At 57.1% G+C, this 18,048-nt stretch overlaps 1 protein-coding gene and 1 long non-coding RNA gene across 2 annotated transcripts in view; one reads left to right on the forward strand and one right to left on the reverse strand.

The window, feature by feature from the left end:
* Positions 1-963: 963 nt before the first annotated feature.
* On the reverse strand, positions 964-4,976 carry LOC116657183. Its single transcript, XR_004312203.1, has 2 exons — positions 4,140-4,976; positions 964-1,406 (listed from the first exon to the last, which is right to left on the reverse strand). It is a non-coding gene; the product is annotated as an uncharacterized LOC116657183 (long non-coding RNA).
* A 31-nt stretch (positions 4,977-5,007) lies between these two features.
* The window catches only part of NUP210 (nucleoporin 210), an 88,842-nt gene continuing 75,801 nt past the window's right edge, over positions 5,008-18,048 (forward strand). The window contains 2 exon segments of the mRNA XM_032458745.1: positions 5,008-5,261; positions 17,795-17,931. Of these exon segments, the coding sequence (XP_032314636.1) occupies positions 5,089-5,261; positions 17,795-17,931 (310 nt within the window). The 5' untranslated portion in view covers positions 5,008-5,088.

Below are 18,048 nucleotides of genomic sequence, written 5' to 3' on the forward strand. Positions count from 1 at the left end.
TTCCTTAAGTAACTTTAATTCAAAATAACCAGTATGCCACTGAGGCATATTTGAGGGCGGCCTGCCCTGGGCCCCAACAGCAGAGATGCACCCTTATTTGAGACTCCTTAGTTCCTCTTCTACCATTATTATCTCGGGAAAAAAGATAAGTTGGGTGAGAATGAATCCAAACTCTCCACCAGCTGAAAATTAGAATTACTGGAATATGGTGTTCGAGTCCGTCTGTGGAGAGCTGAAGAAATAAGTCCGAAAAGAGTCACAGATCAATGAACAGTTCCCAGAAGAGAAAATCCAAATGGCCAACCCACGTGAGAGGATCTGTGCACCCTTTTCAATAACCAGGGAAATGCATATTAAAACAGCAACACGCTGTCTTTTCTCACGGATCAGATCAGCACAACTTTCCTGTATCAAGTCTGAGCGAAGGTGGAGGAAACGAGCTCTCATGCTGCTGGTGGAAGTGTAAATTGCTTCAGCCAATCCAGGGAGCTTTTTGGATGAGATGCCTGCAGGCCCTTGTTGGAAATCGTTGAGACCAGATGTGTTTCAGAACTTTTTGTTTCTGTTCGTTTGTTTGTGTGTTTTTTAGGTTTGAAAGGTAGAAGGTGTGGAAACCATTTTTACTTCACCACTTCCAGTGAGCTCAGAAGCAGCGCTTTGATTTCTCTGCAGTAGAATGTGAATATTCACACGAAAAGGGCTGATATAGACCTTAAATAGCCTCAACCCATAGGTTAGTTTTCAGGGTCAAAGGGTGTTGTTGCAAACCTATGGGAAAAAGTGGTTTTAGAGGGTTCTGGGGGGTTTTCGGAGTCATGGGGAGGGATCTTGGATCTGTGCTGAGTAAACCTGAACATGGGTGTCTTCTGTGACCTAGCAGTTCACGTCTAAGTCCATTCATTAGAATGCGGGACTTGAACTTTTCTGAGCACAATCCCCAGTAAGAAACACAGTTCACCTGCAACCCAGCTCACATGTATTTGTATGAGTGAAACAGGAGCTTCATGAAACAGCGTCTGCCCTTCCCGCGGAGCGGGGTTGGGGGACGTCCTCTGATGTCTTCTACTTCCTGTTTCTCTCTTTGAGTCTTTAACACGTACTGGGCACAATTCTAAGCATTCTTTCCAATATTTCATTTTTTTTAAGTGGTTGGATTACAACAAAAGACAAGTAACCCAATTAAAAAATGGGCAAAGGACTTGAAGAGTCGTTTTTGTGAAGAAGATATACAAATGGCCAATAAAGACATGGGAAGATGTCCAGCATCGTCAGCCTCCAAGGAAATGTGGATGAAAACCACAGTACCACTGCACACCTCCTGGGTCGCTCACGTAATGGACGGACAGGCAGCACCAATGGCGGGGAGGATGTCGGCGGTCCGCCCTGTTAGGTTTAGTGTTTGGAGCCTGTGAATTAAACCAAGAAAGGGCAGATTAGCAAGGAAAAGGACAGTTTTATTCATGTATGTACATGGGGTTCACAGAAAAATGTGAACCTCTTAATAGCTAAAGACTTAATAGGGGAGACAAGGGGAAGAGCTTGTACAGGAAGAACAGCGGACGAGAAATAAGAAGGTTGTGACCATGTTTGTTTGAGCAGGTGCGAGGGGTCTGGTGCTCGGCCGTCTCCCTGTGGAACAGCGACCCACTGCAGGCGCGAGCTCTGAGCCTTCGGTGGGAAGCAGCGCCTGCTGGAACTTAATGGCATCCCTTCGTCTCATTGTGTTTATTTTATGGCTACTTCTATTTCGGCAGCTGATACTGGTTTTCTATTTACAGAGGTGACAGAGTTTCCTTCTTAAATACTTTGATTTAAAGACAGACAGGAACTCGCAGTACAGGTGGGAGCCAGATACTGTAAGGTTTTTCAGAGCCTTAGGAAATGAGACGTGTGGAGGGCGCCAACAGAAGTCGTTTCCCCGCCGTGTTTATTTATCAGGTAGACAGATCTGGGCTCCCTGCCACCCAGAGGGGCTCTGGGTCTGGGGCGGCACGGCCTGCTCAGGTCACGGCCCACTGTCTCCTTGAATCTCAGACAAAGTGCTTGATACCCAGAGAAGGGGGCACAGGAGGGTGGAAACAGAGCGCACAGGGAAGGCGGGCTCCGCTCCGACCCTGGGTCCCAGACAGGGCCCCTTACCAGGGATGGCGGGCAACTGAAAATGGGGGAGGGGGCGGGGTTAAGGACAACATAAAGGGGAAAATCTCAAATGAGGAAATGTCCTATCTACCATTTTGTTGCTTCCCATGGGTGGTTCTCTGCTGGGGAAATTTCCTTACTACCTTAAATTAAGCACACCGGCGGCCAGCAAGCTGGGCCTACCCAGATTACTTGTTAGCTCTGTTTCTGTGTTTCCTTTTTTGTTTGTGTAATTAAACTTCTTTAAATATTTTTTTAATATGTATGTATTTTTAATGGAGGCACTGGGGATTGAACCCAGGACCTTGTGCATGCTGAGCATGCGCTCTGCCGCTGAGCTATTTCTCCCCCACCTACTGTCTCGTAGACGATTGGAACTTCACACACACTTTAAAGGAATAATACAGAGAGACGCCATACACAGTCTTTCCAGTCCCCCCATGGCGACTTCCTGCAGAACCGTATGGCAACACTGCAGCGAGGACGTTAGCACAGACACTAACCTTCCAGCCCCACAGGGGTTTCACGTGTTGTCCTTTTTCAGCCACAAGACCCCCCACCCCCACCCGGTCTGGCCGCACCCCTGTCAGTCACTCACCTGTTCTCCGTTTCTGTAATTTTGCCATTGCAAGAATATATATAAACGGAATTATGCGATGTGTAACCTTAGGCGATTGGCTCCCCCCCCCCACACACACACACTCAGCACAATTTCTTGTAGACTCGAGTTGCTGAGTGTCAGTAGTTTGTTCCTTTCTTGCTGGGTAGCATCCTGTGTGGATGGACCAACGCTGTTTGACCAGCACCCGTCTAAGATCTCTGCGTTCTTTCCAGTTTGGGGTTACTATGAATAAAGCTGCTTTGAATATTTTATGTATCAGCTTTTGTGCAAATGTAAGTTTCCACGTCTGTGGGGTGAATGTTCCAGAGTGTGGGTGTGTGTTTTAATAAATTAATTGCATTCGTTTACAACCGAGATGTTTCACCTACAAACCCACGTTACCGATTTCTCCTCAATCATCAGAAGATATGGAAAGCTGGGTCTGTAGGAACTCACAACCCCAGTGGGCCAGAGAGCTTCAGACCCCTGACACCCTGCCTGGCCCCTTGTATCTGCTTGCCTGCTGGGTAGGGCGCCCGCTCTGCCGGGTGAAGCGGGCAGAATTGGAACGTGAGTTATACCATGACTTTTAAGTGTACACACACACACACACACACACACCACACCACACATTTGCCTGCACAGGTGTGAAATCTCTCTGGAAGTACACTTAAGCAGGAAACACTGGTTGCCTATGGGAAGAGTATTGAGTGAGGGGACAGTAAGGGGGAGTCACTTTTACTATGCTCCCTTTTAAGTCTTTTTTAGCTTAAACCATCTATTCTTTACTAAAAATGAGTCAGTAGAACACGCCCCCAGGAGCAGGAAGCCCTCCTCACAGACCCCCCTCTGGGCTGCTTTCTCTGCACAGCTCTCCTTTCTTTGGACTGGAGAACCCATTGGAATGTTCCTGTCGGCGCACCTGGTTCCACACAGGGGCGAGCCCAGCGCGGAGACCTCTAGCGATTTCCCCTGGTCTGGGGGCCTTCAGGCTTTGAGGGTGACGTCCCGACACCCTTCATCACCATCCAAAAGCCCCATGACCCTTGAGAGGCAGGCTCAGACCACCTGGGCCTCTCTGAAGCCCACTGAGGTGTCTCTGCTCAGCCCAGGGGCCACCTCCTTCAAGAAGCCTCTCCCAGCCGGGCTGAAATTCAGCTTCTCCCTCCTCTCACGCGCGAGCATCAACGTGCCTCCACGGTTACAATTCGGCGTGCACTTCGGGACCCTTCCCACGGGCTGGGGCTCTAGTCCTTGACCCCGCCGGTTTCCCTCTCGCTAGGCCGGTCCCTACACCCAGCAGACTAACATTTTAAGGGCACTGGTGCACCAGGTACCCGCCAAGCCCACCCCCTCGTGTAATTCATGACAAAGACAACTGCAGACCCGAGAGCACAACCTGTAGGCTGAATTTAAGAGCCAAGATTTGCGCGCGCAGCATTCAGTGGTGCCGAACGTTCTCTCGGGGGCGAGGGCAGTGTGCGCTCTGGCAGCGTTGGAGCCCTAAGTCTGCCCTTCGGGTAACCTCCCTATGGCTTCCGGAAGACAGTGGGTGCCGTGCAGAGAACAAGGGCTTTGGGATCGGAGAGCCCCAGTGTCGCCCTTCGTGGCCGAGTGGTCTTCAGGCCAACTCGCCGTGTTTCCTCCTGGACAACTGGGGATCTAGACGCCGCCCAGGCAAGGATGGGAGGAGGAAGCACCCACGGGGCCCTCAGTGCTTCAGCAGGTCGCTTGGGCCCCTCTTCTGGAAATCCTGGGCCGGGGCATCGGCGCTCCGCCTTCCAGGTTTGCTGGGTGCCTGTCCCTCTGTGCGTTGACTCCCCTGCTTAAGGTCTTGGGCGCCTAGTAGACTCGTTTGTTGGGCCCTGGCCGGGCTCATTCGCAGGAGGCGCAGAGCAGGGCTGAATGAACGACTGTGGGGTGGCTGAGAGGCTCCATATCCGGGGGCAGTGCCGCCGGAGAGTCTGAAACCAAACCGCGGGGTACGAGTGTGGAGGCCAGAAAGCCGTACCGGGCTTCCCGTGTGTCCTAGGGATGCCCTGCGGGCGCGCGCTCCACCCCTGCTTCCCCGCCCACGGGGGCTCGAGCGCGCGCCCCAGCCCCTCCCTCCGCCCCGCGGGGCCCCGGGGCCGGGGGGTGGGGTCGCCGCGAGCCCAGCCCCCTCAGTTCCCGCGCTCGGGCCTCGCGGGGGGCCAGGAAGTGGCCCGAGGCCGCGGCCCTCGCCCCGCCCCCTCCCCCTCCCGCGCTTATCACCTGCCGGCCGGGCGCGCGCGGGCGGGGACGAAGGGCGCGAGGGGGAGCGCGCGGGCGGCCGAGCGCCGGGTCGCGAGAGGTGAAGCGCGGCGAGGATGGCAGCGCGGGGCCGGGGGCTGCGGCCACTGCTGCTCGCGCTCTGGGGGCTGCTGGCGCTGGGCCCCAGCGCGCCGGCGGCCAAGCTCAACATCCCCAAAGTGCTGCTACCCTTCACGCGGGCTACGCGTGTGAACTTCACGCTGGAGGCCTCGGAGGGCTGCTACCGCTGGTGAGGCGCCGGGCCGGGGCGGGAGGCGGGCCTCGGGCGCGCCGCAGGTGCGCGGGCGCGGGGAGGAGGCCGGGCACGGCCAGGGCGGGTCTGGCTGGGCCTGCGGTGCGCGGCCTTCAGGCCGGGCCGGCGCGGGGAGGCTGGGAGCCGCGCGTCCCCGACAGGCCGGCGCGCAGCAGGTGCGCCGGCGCGCGCTTCCGGGCGCCGGGTTGGCGGCCAGGGGGCCGCGGCCGGGGCGGCTGGTCGCGCGTGACCGGGCGGCGTGCGCGCGGGTCGCCCTCACTGCGCATGGCGCCGCCGGGGCCTTCGCGGCGCTCCGGCGGGAGGGGAGCCTGCCGGTGGGCGCAGCAGGCGGGCAGAGGGGGCCCATCGGCCCGCAGGACTCGGGGAGGGCGTGCGGCGCGGCGCGGCGCGGCGGAGGGCCTGCCTGGCCCCGGTCTTCAGGGAGGACCTTCTGCGGGAGGGAGAGGGTCGCCCCGGAGCTGCTGGGCCCTGCGTGCGGCACCGCGTGGTCTCACCGCCTTCCCAGTCCAGGCTCCGGGGAGAGGCGGTCAGGTCCCTGCAGAGCCGCAGGCTGGAGACGCTGCATTCTCGAACGTGCCTGGTGTCGGGGACTCATCCGTGGCGCCGGACTGGTGTGGGAGCTGGGCGTGGGGAGAAGCGGGGAAGGTGTGTGTGGGAGTCCAGTCATACGGCTGAGCGTCTTTGGGAGAAACGCAAGCCTTTGATGAAAGGTCTTTCAGAGGAAAGTCTAGGTTTTTAACAGATGAGAAACCCGTTTTACAGATGAGAGATGCAAGGTAGTGGTTGGTGACTCACCCCAGGTTGCCGCGATTCCTGGTGTCCTGGAAGAACTCAGGAATTCTACACCCATTGTGGGGGCTGTGATCTGGGACCTCCAGGAACTAGTGAAACTAGGGGTCCCCCCACCCCCACTTCCCAAGGTAGCTGGACAGGGAGATGTGGTCCAGCCCCGCCATCCTTTGGACGGAGAAGAAGCGGCCTCTGGGCCTCGCACCCAGCAGGTTTCCTCCCAGCAGGGCGGAGGCAGTGCCGGGTGTGTCGAGGCCCTGCCACCACTCACCGCCCCCGCCTTAGAGGTGAAAAGGAGGGGTCCTCCCCCCACGCACGCTACACCCTTACTCCTCCCTTTTATTCCCTGTTTCAAGGCTGGTTAGTGTTTAGCAAGGTGTGACCACATTACAGAGAACCGAGCGTGCGTTCAGTGTGTCGGGATAGTAACCTGTGCACAGAGGCAGCCTGGTACCCGGAGCTCAGGCCACATTCTTCCTTGCTTGCACTGCAAGCACCTGGGTTTTTTTTCCCCTAAGACCACCTCCTGAAACACGGACAGGCCGTGTCAGCCAAAGGCACTTTTTTTTTTAATTGAAGTATAGTCAGTTCACAATGTGTGAATCTCTGGTGTACAGCATAATGTCCCAGTCATGCATGTACGTACATATATTCGTTTTCACATTCTTTTTCATTGTAGGTTACTACAAGATGTTGACTATGGTTTCCTGTCCTATACAGTATGAACTTGTTGTTTACCTATTTTATATATAGTAGTTAGTATTTGCAAATCTGGAACTCCCAGTTTATCCCTTCCCAGCCCCCTTTTCCCCCTAGTAACCATGTTTGTTTACTATGTCTGTGAGCCTGTTTCTTTTTTGTAGATAAGTCCATTAGTGTCTTGTTTCTACTTTCTTCCCAATGTATTTTGGATTTAGTGCCTTCAGCATCTGAAGGGTCATATTTTTTCTGGTTTGATGTCAGAGGCTGATCGTTGCTTTAAGTTTTCTGTATCCCTGTCCAGGGCCCTGTCTGGTGCGAGGACATCAGCTGTTAGTTGGTACTTTGCAGAAGATCGTGTTCCTTCTCTGGTTGGAGTGGTCTGTTCTTTGGTACCATGGGGGCAAGGAAGGAAGCTGGCTGTTGAGTAGCTGGCTTTAGACGGCCCCCTGTGGATGGGTTTGTATGCTACTTCCTCTGAGATTCTAAAGGTGGTTTTTTTTTTCTTGAAGTAACAGACTTTTTTCCTTTTTTTCTAAGTGCATTTTCTTTTCTGAGAAGAGCTGATGGATTTTAATTTACTTGAACAGCTTCCTAGGAGGAAGGGGAAAAACATGCCTAATCTCTGATGCAGCAGAGGAGTGCTAAGTACCTTATAACTTGCTTTAAATTTGATCCACAGTTTTTTCTTTGTTTTTTTTTTTGTTTCTGCAAACGTGTGATGCTTACCTTAAGTGTCTCGGAGGAGGTGTTTGGCAGTTGTGATTTCCCCTTTAACTTCACAGGAGAATCTTCTGTCAATCAAGCATTGGAAGCGTGCTCTGTATTTTTGGTAGGCTGTTCCTGGCTCAGTCATGTATTGCTTTAGTTTTTTGAAGAGCCTCCTCTGGAGGGTTTAAGAGTGGGTGTGCAGACGGCTCTGTCTCTGCAGTCACATACACCTGGGAGGAAGACAGCCTCTTCTCCCAAGTTCATTGTTAAGACTGGGAGGTGAAGAACAGAAAATTAAACCCCTCCTGGACCTGGGAGGAATTTTTGCTCATCCCCTGAATTGGCAGCTAAGCTCCCAGTTTACTGGCATCACTGCATGCCTGAGCCAGTGGCTTTATGTTTACTTTTCCTGTTTCTCGATTTTACGGCACCAAATAATTGGGCAGTTTTAAGGACAGAGGCCCTCTAGTCAAAGCTACCCACGTTTCAGCCTGAGCCTCAGAGCGGAAGTGTAGGGTGGGACGCTGTGCGGAGTGATGGTCTCGAGTTGAGCACGAGCCCGCGGAGGGCCGGAGCCGCCTGTGCCCTGCTCCCCGCCTCCCCCAGGGGCCGTGGCCTCTGGCTCCTGTGCCGGGCCTGAGCCAGCCCCGCCTCTCACACCCGGCATTGCTGCTTGTGTGACAAGTTCCCGGTTCCTTTCTGATACTTTGTTATTGAACGTGCTCCGTCTTTCGGTAGTTTCTCTTTAACGTGCCCTTTGCGTACTAAAGGGCACTGTAGAGATGGCAGAAGGAAGGAAAGAGAAGTACCATGACCCTTTGACCCTAACACGGCCGGTCACCATTTTGTTTTACTTTTACTCACTTATTTTGCCCCTCGAAGCTCAAACCTGGCCTTTCGGCCAGTTGGTAACCTCCTTCTCTGCCAACCGCCAGTGCACGTGGAGGCCCGGCTGCTTCTCTCTCTTGCTGCGTGATCTTCGGGTTTCTTCGGCGTCTGAGCGCCGTCCTGCTGGGTAGATGTCCTGTCGTCTGTTTAGGCTTCGCCCTGAGTTGAAGTCGAGGTTGTTCCGGATTCTCTGTCTTGGAGAAACTCAGTGTCGTAGGTTGCTTCCCAGAAGAAGAGCCTGAGACTGGGTTTGGTTGCCGGGGGTTAGTGAGAGGGTGCTCTGCTGGGAAGGGGGGGGGAGCCAGGATGTGGTGGCAGAGAGTCTAGCCCTGGACTGACCCTCGTGACCCCGGGCAAGGAATTGCACTGCAGGTTGCCCTCCCTTGAGAAGCCGCTGAACAAGCTTTGGAATTTTTTCGCCCACTGTCAGCCAGCCACTGGCTGCCTCGGAGTGGGGGGCTCCCAGGCCTCTGGGTGAAGCTCCCTGTTGGCCCAAGTCTTTGGGTGAGGAAGGTGGTGGGTGTGAACTGTGAGCGGTGGCCCCCAGCTGGGTGGGGGAGGGTGGGCCTGCCTGGTGAAGGGCATCTGGCAGGGCGTCCGCAGGCCCCACTGTGCCGAGCGGAGCCTGAAGCCTCATCCTCCTCTCCTGGGCCTGAAAGTCCCCCCGGGGCACCGTGGAGCTGCCTGATGCGTTGGCCAGGCTTGGTCCTGAATCAGGGTGCCCCCCTCACCGCGGCCCTGGTGCCTCTCCGTCAAAGGTATAAAGATTCTCGGGGAGGCAAGTGGGAGCCCTGTCTGCTCCCCAGGCCCCCAGGGGCACGGCGGGGCTCAGCCTCGGCGTGTGTGCTGAGTGCCAGGCAGCTCAGTTCACCCCACAGTCCCTCTGTACTTGCAGACCATGACTGGGGGAGGTCTGAAGCCATGCGCATCACAGGGTCCCCCTACCTGTCCCTGATCACCCTGCAGCCCTTGGCCAAGTGAGGCTGGGGAGGAGGGGTGAGGTGAAGGGTTTCCTCTGGGGCCTCGGAACTCCTCTGCACACTGAGCAGGGTCGGACCCCCTCTGGCCCCACTGCCTTCTGCTCAGAGCCTGTGGGGCCAGAGGCTGGGCACATTCTGGAATCTGGACAGGTGAGGCAGCAGGACCTGAGGGAAACTGGAGATTCAGGCTCTGAAATGCAGATTAAAAACTTGCAACGTGGAGGGATAACCTAAAGAGTGGCTTCAATTTAACCAGAGCTGCACCATTCTGCACCCCCTTCATTTGGTCTTCCTACCCGTGTGCAGTGCTGTCCCTGACACCCCGTGGGGGGCCCTGTGTACCCTACCACACCCCTCTCCTCCCTCCTTCCGCCCTGGGCCTCAGGCAGTGGGCATCTCAGCCAGGGGTCCTATTGGGCACGATTTCTGGCCATTAGAGATTTGAGCAGAGACACCAAAGCCCCCGCAGTGCCCAAGGCAGAGCTGGGTCCTGCCTGGTGCCCCAAGACAAGCCCTGATCAACACAGGTGGCTCACAGGTGAGGGCTGGGGACTCAGCTGGCAGTGGATACCTGTGACTCTTCTGGTGAGCCGGGTCCTGGGGCTTGAGCGAGTCGATGAGGCCCCGTGTTCCTAGAGCTCGGGTTTGCTGCGGGAGTTGAGTAATAAACCAAGATGAAGTGAGTGTCTGCATTTCATGTGACAGTGAGTCTGGGACAGCGGCGTGCGGGGACAGGGCTGCTGGGTGGACAGTGCGGTCAGGAGAAGCCTCGCTGGGGCTGAGCAGGCCGAGCAGGGCCCGCCAGTGCATGGGAGCCGAGGAGGCGCGTGTGCCGGGGGAGGGTTGGCTGGAGGTGAGGTGGGAGAGGTCGGCAGGGACTGGGCCGCAGGCGGAAGACGGGAAGGGGCTGTGGGCTCCGAGCTGGCAGGTTAGCCTGGGCCTGGCTTTCCGCTCGGCACCCCGGCCTGCCGGCTGCCTGCCTCCCAGGTCCCGCGGGGCTGCTGGGGCCTCGCTCAGCCCCCACGCACCGCATGCCCGCAGAGGGAGGCCACAAAGTGTGTGTTCACTGAGTGGGCCTGCCTGGGGTGGGGGGTTCTTCCTGCTTCCTTTGCGGGTCCCCGCTCTGCCCCTCGAGGTGGCTTCCGCTCTGCAGGCCCTGCCTCTGCCCCCACCCACCCTTTCTTTGCTCAACCGTCACTTCTCCATTTCCCACTGTCGCTTTCGGGCCTGACTCTCCACGTCCCCGGGTTCCCCGCCCCCCTGCTTGTTAGGAGTGGGGCGAGGCTCCCAGAGCACCAGACACAGCCAGTGTGTGACAGTAGGAATTTCAAAGCCCACAGCCAGCCTGCTAGAGACCCTCAAATGCCAATATGTTGTTTACTATTTTTTCTTTTAAAAACCTTTTTTGATAAAATCTGCAGATCATAAAATTAACCAACTTCAGCATTTTTAAGCATCCAGTTCAGTAGCATTAAGCTCACTCACACTGTTGTGTAACCATCACCACCATCCATCTGCAGAACCTTTTCATCTTCCCAAACTGAAAGTCCATCCCCATGAGCCACCAACCCCCCTCCCCGAGCCCCTGCACCCACATTCTAGTTTCCTTAACACCCTATGGTACCTGCCTGTTTCCTTTGCCAGCAGCAGTGTCTCCCCCTCCCCCCAATCTAGTAACATTGTTTTGATTCATTTTTTTTATAGTTTTTACACTAGTGATATAAGGTTTCCTTTTAAAGTACCTTTTCAATAAAGAAGAATCCACTTGAAAGTAAAAAGTAAGAAAGATACAAGGGTTACTCGGATGTAACAGATGGGGAGAGACAGGGACCCAGAAGTGGGGATGGGCTGGCGGATGAGCCGGTGTCCAGGCAGCCGCCCCCGTGGGCGGCCAGAGGCAGGGACTTTGAATGTTGCAGGTGGGGGTGGCAGAGGGAACCAAATGGCAGAACCAGCTTTTCCTGGTAATTCCTTTGCCTGTTTTGCATGTGATTCCCCACTAAGTCCCCAAAACAAATACCTTCTTGGCAAGCATGACTCCCCACTGCATGAATGGGGAGCCGTGGGGAGCCACGGCCAGAGCCTCACGGCCAGCTAGCGGCAGAGCCACGTTCACAACCAGGAGGCAGGCTACAGCCAGCCCGGTCCTGGACGCACAGGGAGACGTGCCCGCCCTTCTCATCCATGGCTGCTTTACCTGGGTCCCTTCAGGAGTGTTTTAGGAAAGCCGATGACATGTTAAGAAGTAGCATTAAGGATGCATGTGGGGCAGGGGGTGATGGGGGAGGAGGGGAGACTTCTGCTGCTGGGGTCTGGCCCCCCCTGTGGACAGCCCAGGTCTGGGGAGGCCTTGGCTCTGTTTTGAACGGTCTGGGTGCCTTTAGCACAAGGGGGAGGGCGGGGCCGTGTCTGGACCAGGGGTCTAGAGCCAGCCCGGCTGACCTGGTTTTCCAGAGACATAACCTTGGGCTTGTTACCTAACATCCATGCAGGGCTTCCCTCCTGTATCCAATGCAAGTTTTGATAGGACTGTTGGGGGCAAATGAAATATTTGTGATGTCTTTCGTTACGCGCCTGACACATGATGAGCATGCAATAAATGAAAGCGTTTGGATGAAATTTCACTTGTCTCGTCTCTTCCGACCATAGGTGACAGGAAATTCCACCCAAAGGAGTTTAAATAAAACAGGAACCTTGTTCTGCAACTCGTGAAGCTGAATGCCCCCAGAGTGCATGGGGGGCCTGGTCTCAGTCCTTAGGTCTCAGCCTCGGCCGGGTGGGCCCCTGGGGGAGCAGGCTGATGGTTCCAGCCCCGGAGCCCCAGGCAAGTCTGCAGGGACACATGCCAGGTCTGAACCCCTCCAGCAGGGGGACACATGGGCTTGGGCCTGAATCTTTGCTGGTGGCTCTGAGGATGTCTGCAGTCGGGGGCGGGGCGTGACCTCAGGGATCAGGGTCAGGCTTCGTTCAGGGAAGTGGATGGACAGGTCAGGCACAATGGTGACAATCTAGAAGGACCTATATGCTCTCCTTCCTTTAAAAAGCAAAGTTGTTGTGATCAGACTCTCACCCAGCACCGCGGGGCCCTCTTTTGGGCACCCTTCCTGTTTCCTGGGCCTGCACCTGAGCTGCTTCCTGTGCTCAGCCCTGCGATTAGAGCTTTGCGTCCGTATCCTGTCTACTCCACTCAACCCTTCACAGCATTCCATTTTTATTCCCGTTGTGCAGATGAGGAAACAGGCCCCGAGAGGCTGGCGTGTTTGCTCAGGGGCACACAGCTGGTGAGTGGCAGCACCCTGCTGTCTCAGGCCTTTGCCTTCCCCCAGCTGCTGGCAGCGAGTGAGGCCGTGCCGCCATCACCAAGTGCGCCAGGGGCTGGGGAGAACTCTCAGAGCTCCTCCTGTGGGCCTGGGGATGAGCGGGAGGGGGGCCGACGTGCTGACCGCCCGCCGAGATGCACAGAACAGCAGGTGTGCACGCTGGCAGCACGCACCCTTTGTGAGGAGTGGTGGTTCATTCAAACTGGGGACAACCGAGAGGTATCCAGAGACTGTTCTTTTATTAAAAACAGTGTCCTGAGGGAGTGAGATGGTGAATTTTATGTGTCGCCTTGGCTGGACCATGAGGTGCCCAGTTACTCAGACATTATCCTGGGTGCGTCTGAGGGTGTTTCTGAATACGATTCCCGTTCAGATTGTTGGACTTTGAGTAAAGCAGATGGCCTGCCACGTGCGGGTGGCCCCGTCGCATCAGCTGAGGCCTCGATAGAACAAAAGGCTGACCCGCCTGCAAGTTAGAGAGAGCTCCTCCTGCCTGACAGCTTCAAGTCTGGGCTGAGGCAGCCGCCCTTGCTGGGTCTCGGGCCAGCCGCCTCTGGCTGTGTCAGTGTTGGCCAGACGTGAGGTGCTCCCGCCTGCTGTCCCCTCCTCCTCCTGCTCTGTCTCTCTGCGGGGCTCGGGGTGCCAGGCAATTAACCATCATGTGTGTAAAGAATGGCCCGTCCTCCCTGCACAAAGAAGGTGCTCCTCAAGATCCTGGAGGCAGAGGCATTCCAGAACTGCACGCGTGGCCAGCTCTTCCCTTCCCAGGCCCGGGAGAGGCAGCCTCCATCTCTGGGGCAGCTGCCAGGTTTTTCCAGAGCCGCGGGTGTGGAGACAGCACTTCTGTGGGGCCACGAGGTGACTCGAACAGCAGAAAGTGTCCAGGTTTGGGCTTGGAACACCTGGGTCCAGGCCCTGGCCCTCAGAGGGGCCCTAAACCTACCCCCTCTTCCCTTTGACTTCAGTTTACTTTCCTGGAGGATGAGGGCCCAGCAGCCCTCTCTAAGTTACATCCGGAGTTCGACAGGAGGTTCTTTTATTTAGAAGTTAGAATGATACACAGAGGAACGGAGGATAATAAAATGAACACCTGTATTCCTACCGTCAGAACCGGCCGCTGTTGACCGTTTTGGTATTTGTTTCCCGTCTGGCTTTTGGGGGTGAGAAATCACACGTTGCAGGGGAAGCTGCAGCCCCTCCCAGCTCTCACCCCCGCAGCCTCCATTCGGCGTCCGAGTGCTGTGGGTAGCTTTCCCTCTGCAATCCCCGGCACACACTACCAGACGTGTTTCTTCGCTGGGTGTTCCCGAACTGCACCGCGTCGGGGACACCAGATTCCAGGCCCAAGGAGGGCCAGATGGTCGCAGGATTCTGTGCTTGCTTTGTGCCTCTTAGAGGCACAGCCAAAGCACCCTGGCCTCCAAATGTCCCAGAAGGAGTCAGATAACGGAAAATAAGCCTCTGCTGATAACGGAAACACCGCCCTGGACTGTCCTGAACGCGCTGTGGGGGGTTGGGGTGAGCCGTGCAGCTGCAGGTGCGGGTCCTGGAGCCAGTGAGGGGTCGGGGGTGCACCGGGGGGCTCAGTCCTGGCCGTCTGCCGTCTGCTGCCAGCCTTCTCAGCACTGGCGTCTGACTTGAGGTGCTGTCCAGCCCTCTGGCTCCCCTGTGAGGAGGGGGTCTGGGTCCCGTGACCCTATCACAGCATAGGTGAGCAGGTGCAGGTACCTGCGGGCTGGTGTTGGAGCGGAGGCTGCGTCCCCCACGGGGAGCCCCACCTTCTGGCTGGAGCTGGCTGCTGGCCTGAGGGTGGAGTGGGTGCCTCCTTCGCAGGCAGCTGCTTTGGCTGCTCTGTCTTATCTCCAGGCTGCATGAACTGCCCGTGTATCTGCCCTGAGTGTGAAGACGTGTGACTTTCTTAAGAGCCACCGAGAGCCCTCAGCACCTGCCGCCTCCCAAGCCAGGCCCTGGTGCGGAGAAGCCGTGCCCTGGAGTGGAGAACCGGGGGGGCTGGGGTACCACTCGCCCGCCTGGTGCGACCTACAGCTGCTCACCGCATGCGACTGTGAGCACCGGGAGTGCCGCCGGGGCCATGTGTCGGAAAGATGATATTTGGGTTAAATATATGTGTATTTTCCTTTAATATGGCTTTTAAACATGGACTTGAGAAAAGGCTGTGTTGGCAGAGCACAGAGGTTTTTAGGGCAGGGAAGCTACTCCGTGGGACACTACAGTGGTGGACACGTGCCATCATACAATTGTCTGAACCCCTGAATGTGCAGCCCCGAGGGTGAGCCCTCGTGCGCACGATGGCTTCTGGGCGATAATGATGATTCTCGGTGGGTCCGTCAGTTGTGACAGGCGCACCGCTGGTGGGGGGTGTGGATGGTGGAGGCTGTGCGTGGGGGGGAGGGGGGTGTGGGATCGCTCCCTACTTTCCCTTCAATTCTGCTGGGAACCTAAAACTGCTCTAATAAATAAAGCCTATAACTTAATTTCACCTGTTATTTTTTAAAGAGGCTATTGGGGAATTCTAAATGCAAGTTTCAGTATTTCTATTGGACGGGGTGGCATGGGGCTGTCCCGGACCTGTCCGAGCCCCGCAGCCTGGGAGGCACCATGTGAGGGTGCAGGGCTCCCGGCCAGGCTCCGAGGGTGCGGGCATCGCGGGGGCGGCCGTGGGCGTGGGAGGAGGGCTTCAGAGGACTTGGGGCCTCTTGGACTTGAGCTTGGGCATCCTGCCCTTGTCTGTACTGACTTCTTTACTGGGACTCTGCCTGCGATGAACTCACTGCCCCGAGGGAGCTCCGAGAGAGCTGGTCCTCCCTGTCTTCTTCCTGAGGAGCCTGAGGTTCTGGGGGGCGGGGCAGTGGGGCGGGATTTACAGCCCAGACTGGGAGCCCAGATCCCTGCCTCCCAGGGGCCGTTGAACAAGACACACCACACTGTTTCTCAAAGGTAGGAGCTGCAATCGATGAACTGTCTTATTTTTTCAAATGGACTTTATTTTTTAGAGCAGCTTTGGGTTTATTAAAGAATTGAGCTGAATTTACAGCAATTTCAGCCCCCACATATAGCCCCTCCAGCACCCCCCGAACATTGCCACCAGGTGGTGCATTTGTTACAGTCGATGAACCTCCACGGACACAGTGTTACCACCCAGCGTCCATCGTTCACGTTACATGGTTCATGGCTGACGTTCATTCTGCGAGTGTAGACAAAGGTGAAGTGACTTGTCAGAGTAGTTTCACCACCCTAAAAACTTTTTGTGCTGGGCCCGGTTATCCCTCCATCCCCTGGCATTTAAAAACTTTTTAAAAATATGGAATAATTTAGATTTCTAGAAGGGTGCTGAGATAATACAAAAGCTCGTGTCTCCCCTTCCGCCAGCTTCCCCTGGAGTGAGCATCCTTCCAGGCCAGGAACACTGTGCAGAGGAGGAAATCAGCGTCGGTGCGTGACCTCGCTAACCCAAGACACCGGTGTACTCACCGGGTTCCTCTCTGTCCCTGGAGCGATGCCGTGTTTGTCTCCTTGGTCTGCTCCGATCTGTGTGCCTTTCCTGTTTTGTTCCTGTTTCCACATCAGATTTGTGTGTGCACACGTGCACATGTTGGGGGACGTCTGACGCCCCTTGAAATGATCTTGGAGCAACAGAGCTGCTGCAGGTGATGGCCTGCTGCAAGGCGCGTGTCCCCTCTTCACTGGCTGCGTGTTCCTGTCCCTTTGTTGTCTCCCTGAGTCGCCAAAATGCCCTTTTCTCAGAGGACGTCTCCCTGGGAGGGGCCGCAGTGCACTTCCCTGGGGCTCACATTTCTTTCCTCCACCGTAGGGGAGGTCTGGTCTCAGAGTAGAGACCTTGGTCTGTCTCTGGGTGCGTGCCCACGGCGTTAGTGTCACCGAGCATCCTTGGTGTGCTCGGAGAGGCCGCTGTGCCTCCCTGGCCCGGGAACACTCGACCTCGACTTGGATGGAGGTGTCTGTTTGGGTGTGTTTCACACCGTTGGTTTTTTAACACCAGGTTGTTACGGCCAGTTTCCTTCTGAATAACCGAGACACTGATGTGAGTTAAAGCACAGGGAGGGGGCGGCAGCAAGGACTCCGTGCCGGGCGGGCACGTGCCTAGTGCAGCCCTAGGGACGGTGGGTGCCTTCGCTGGGTCCCTCCCACCGTGAACCCACTGGGGACAGCACCACGCTCTGCTCTGTGAGGTGAGAATCCGATGAGAATGTTTGCCTGCTCAGGAGGGTCCAGCAGCTTGTCATCGGCCTCAGGAAAACTGAGCCCCTCACTGTGGCCTCTGGTGCTCCCTGACCTCCACAGCCCCATCTCCTGACCTTCACACCCCCATCTCCTGACCTCTGCACCCCATCTCCTTGAGTCCCAGGCCTCAGATGGCACTGGCCTCCCTGTTCTTGGGGCTGCTGGCTGCTCCCGACCCCAGGCCCCTGCCTGAAACACCGGGTCTTTGGGTAGTGTTCACTGGGGGCCGCCCTCGGAGGAGCTCCGCGAGCAGCGTGTGCCGTGACACCAGGGTCCCTGCCCGCCGCGCGCTTCCGTGCCCCCAGCTGCCTCCACCGTTACCACCGCGTCCTAGACGAGGAACCTCCTGTCTGCTGCGTTCTCCAGCCCAGGACTCCGTGGGGAGCTGTCTCACGGACTTCGTGGCCCATCTGCGCGTTCACCTTCCGCCTTGCCGTGACGCTGGCCCCGAGCGCGCCGGCCGGGGCTCTAGTTCCCGCCCCGTCGGGGAGCCCCACGTTGCGTGGAGCCCACTGGGGCCGCAGGAGGCGGGTACTTGGCCGGCCGGCCTCTCCGGGGCCGCGAGCAGTGCCCCTGCTGGTAGAGTCACTTCCCTCCCGCTCTGCGGACGCGCCTTGTTGGGCGACTGCTGGACCCGGAGGCGTCCCCCAGAGTCCAGGACGCTGTTTGAGGCCCCCGGCGGGTCATGCAGGGAGGTCCACGCGCTCCGGAGGTCGTGCTCCTGTTGGAGGGGCCTCGGCACAGCTGCCCTCCTCCTCTGGGTCTGAAGCCGGGGGAGACGGCCCGCTCTGTCCTGAGGGTCGGGGCTGTAGCCCCGGCTTCCGGTCTCAGAGAGTGAATCCTCGTCTTCTCGCCGCAGGTCGTCCACCCGGCCGGAGGTGGCCAGCATCGAGCCGCTGGGCCCGGGCGAGCAGCAGTGCTCCCGGAAGGCGGTGGTGCAGGCCCGCCTGTCCCAGCCCGCGCGCCTGACCAGCATCATCTTCGCAGAGGACATCAGTAAGCGCTTCCGGGGCCCGATGTGGCCCCAGGTGGGGACAGGGGACGGGGGACGCCCCACTGAGCCCTGGGGCCACGGGGTGGGGGGCGGGGGATGCCGCGGAGCCCAGGCTGGGC

Source organism: Camelus ferus, chromosome 17 (genome assembly GCF_009834535.1).
Source record: "Camelus ferus isolate YT-003-E chromosome 17, BCGSAC_Cfer_1.0, whole genome shotgun sequence".
NCBI lineage: Eukaryota > Metazoa > Chordata > Mammalia > Artiodactyla > Camelidae > Camelus > Camelus ferus.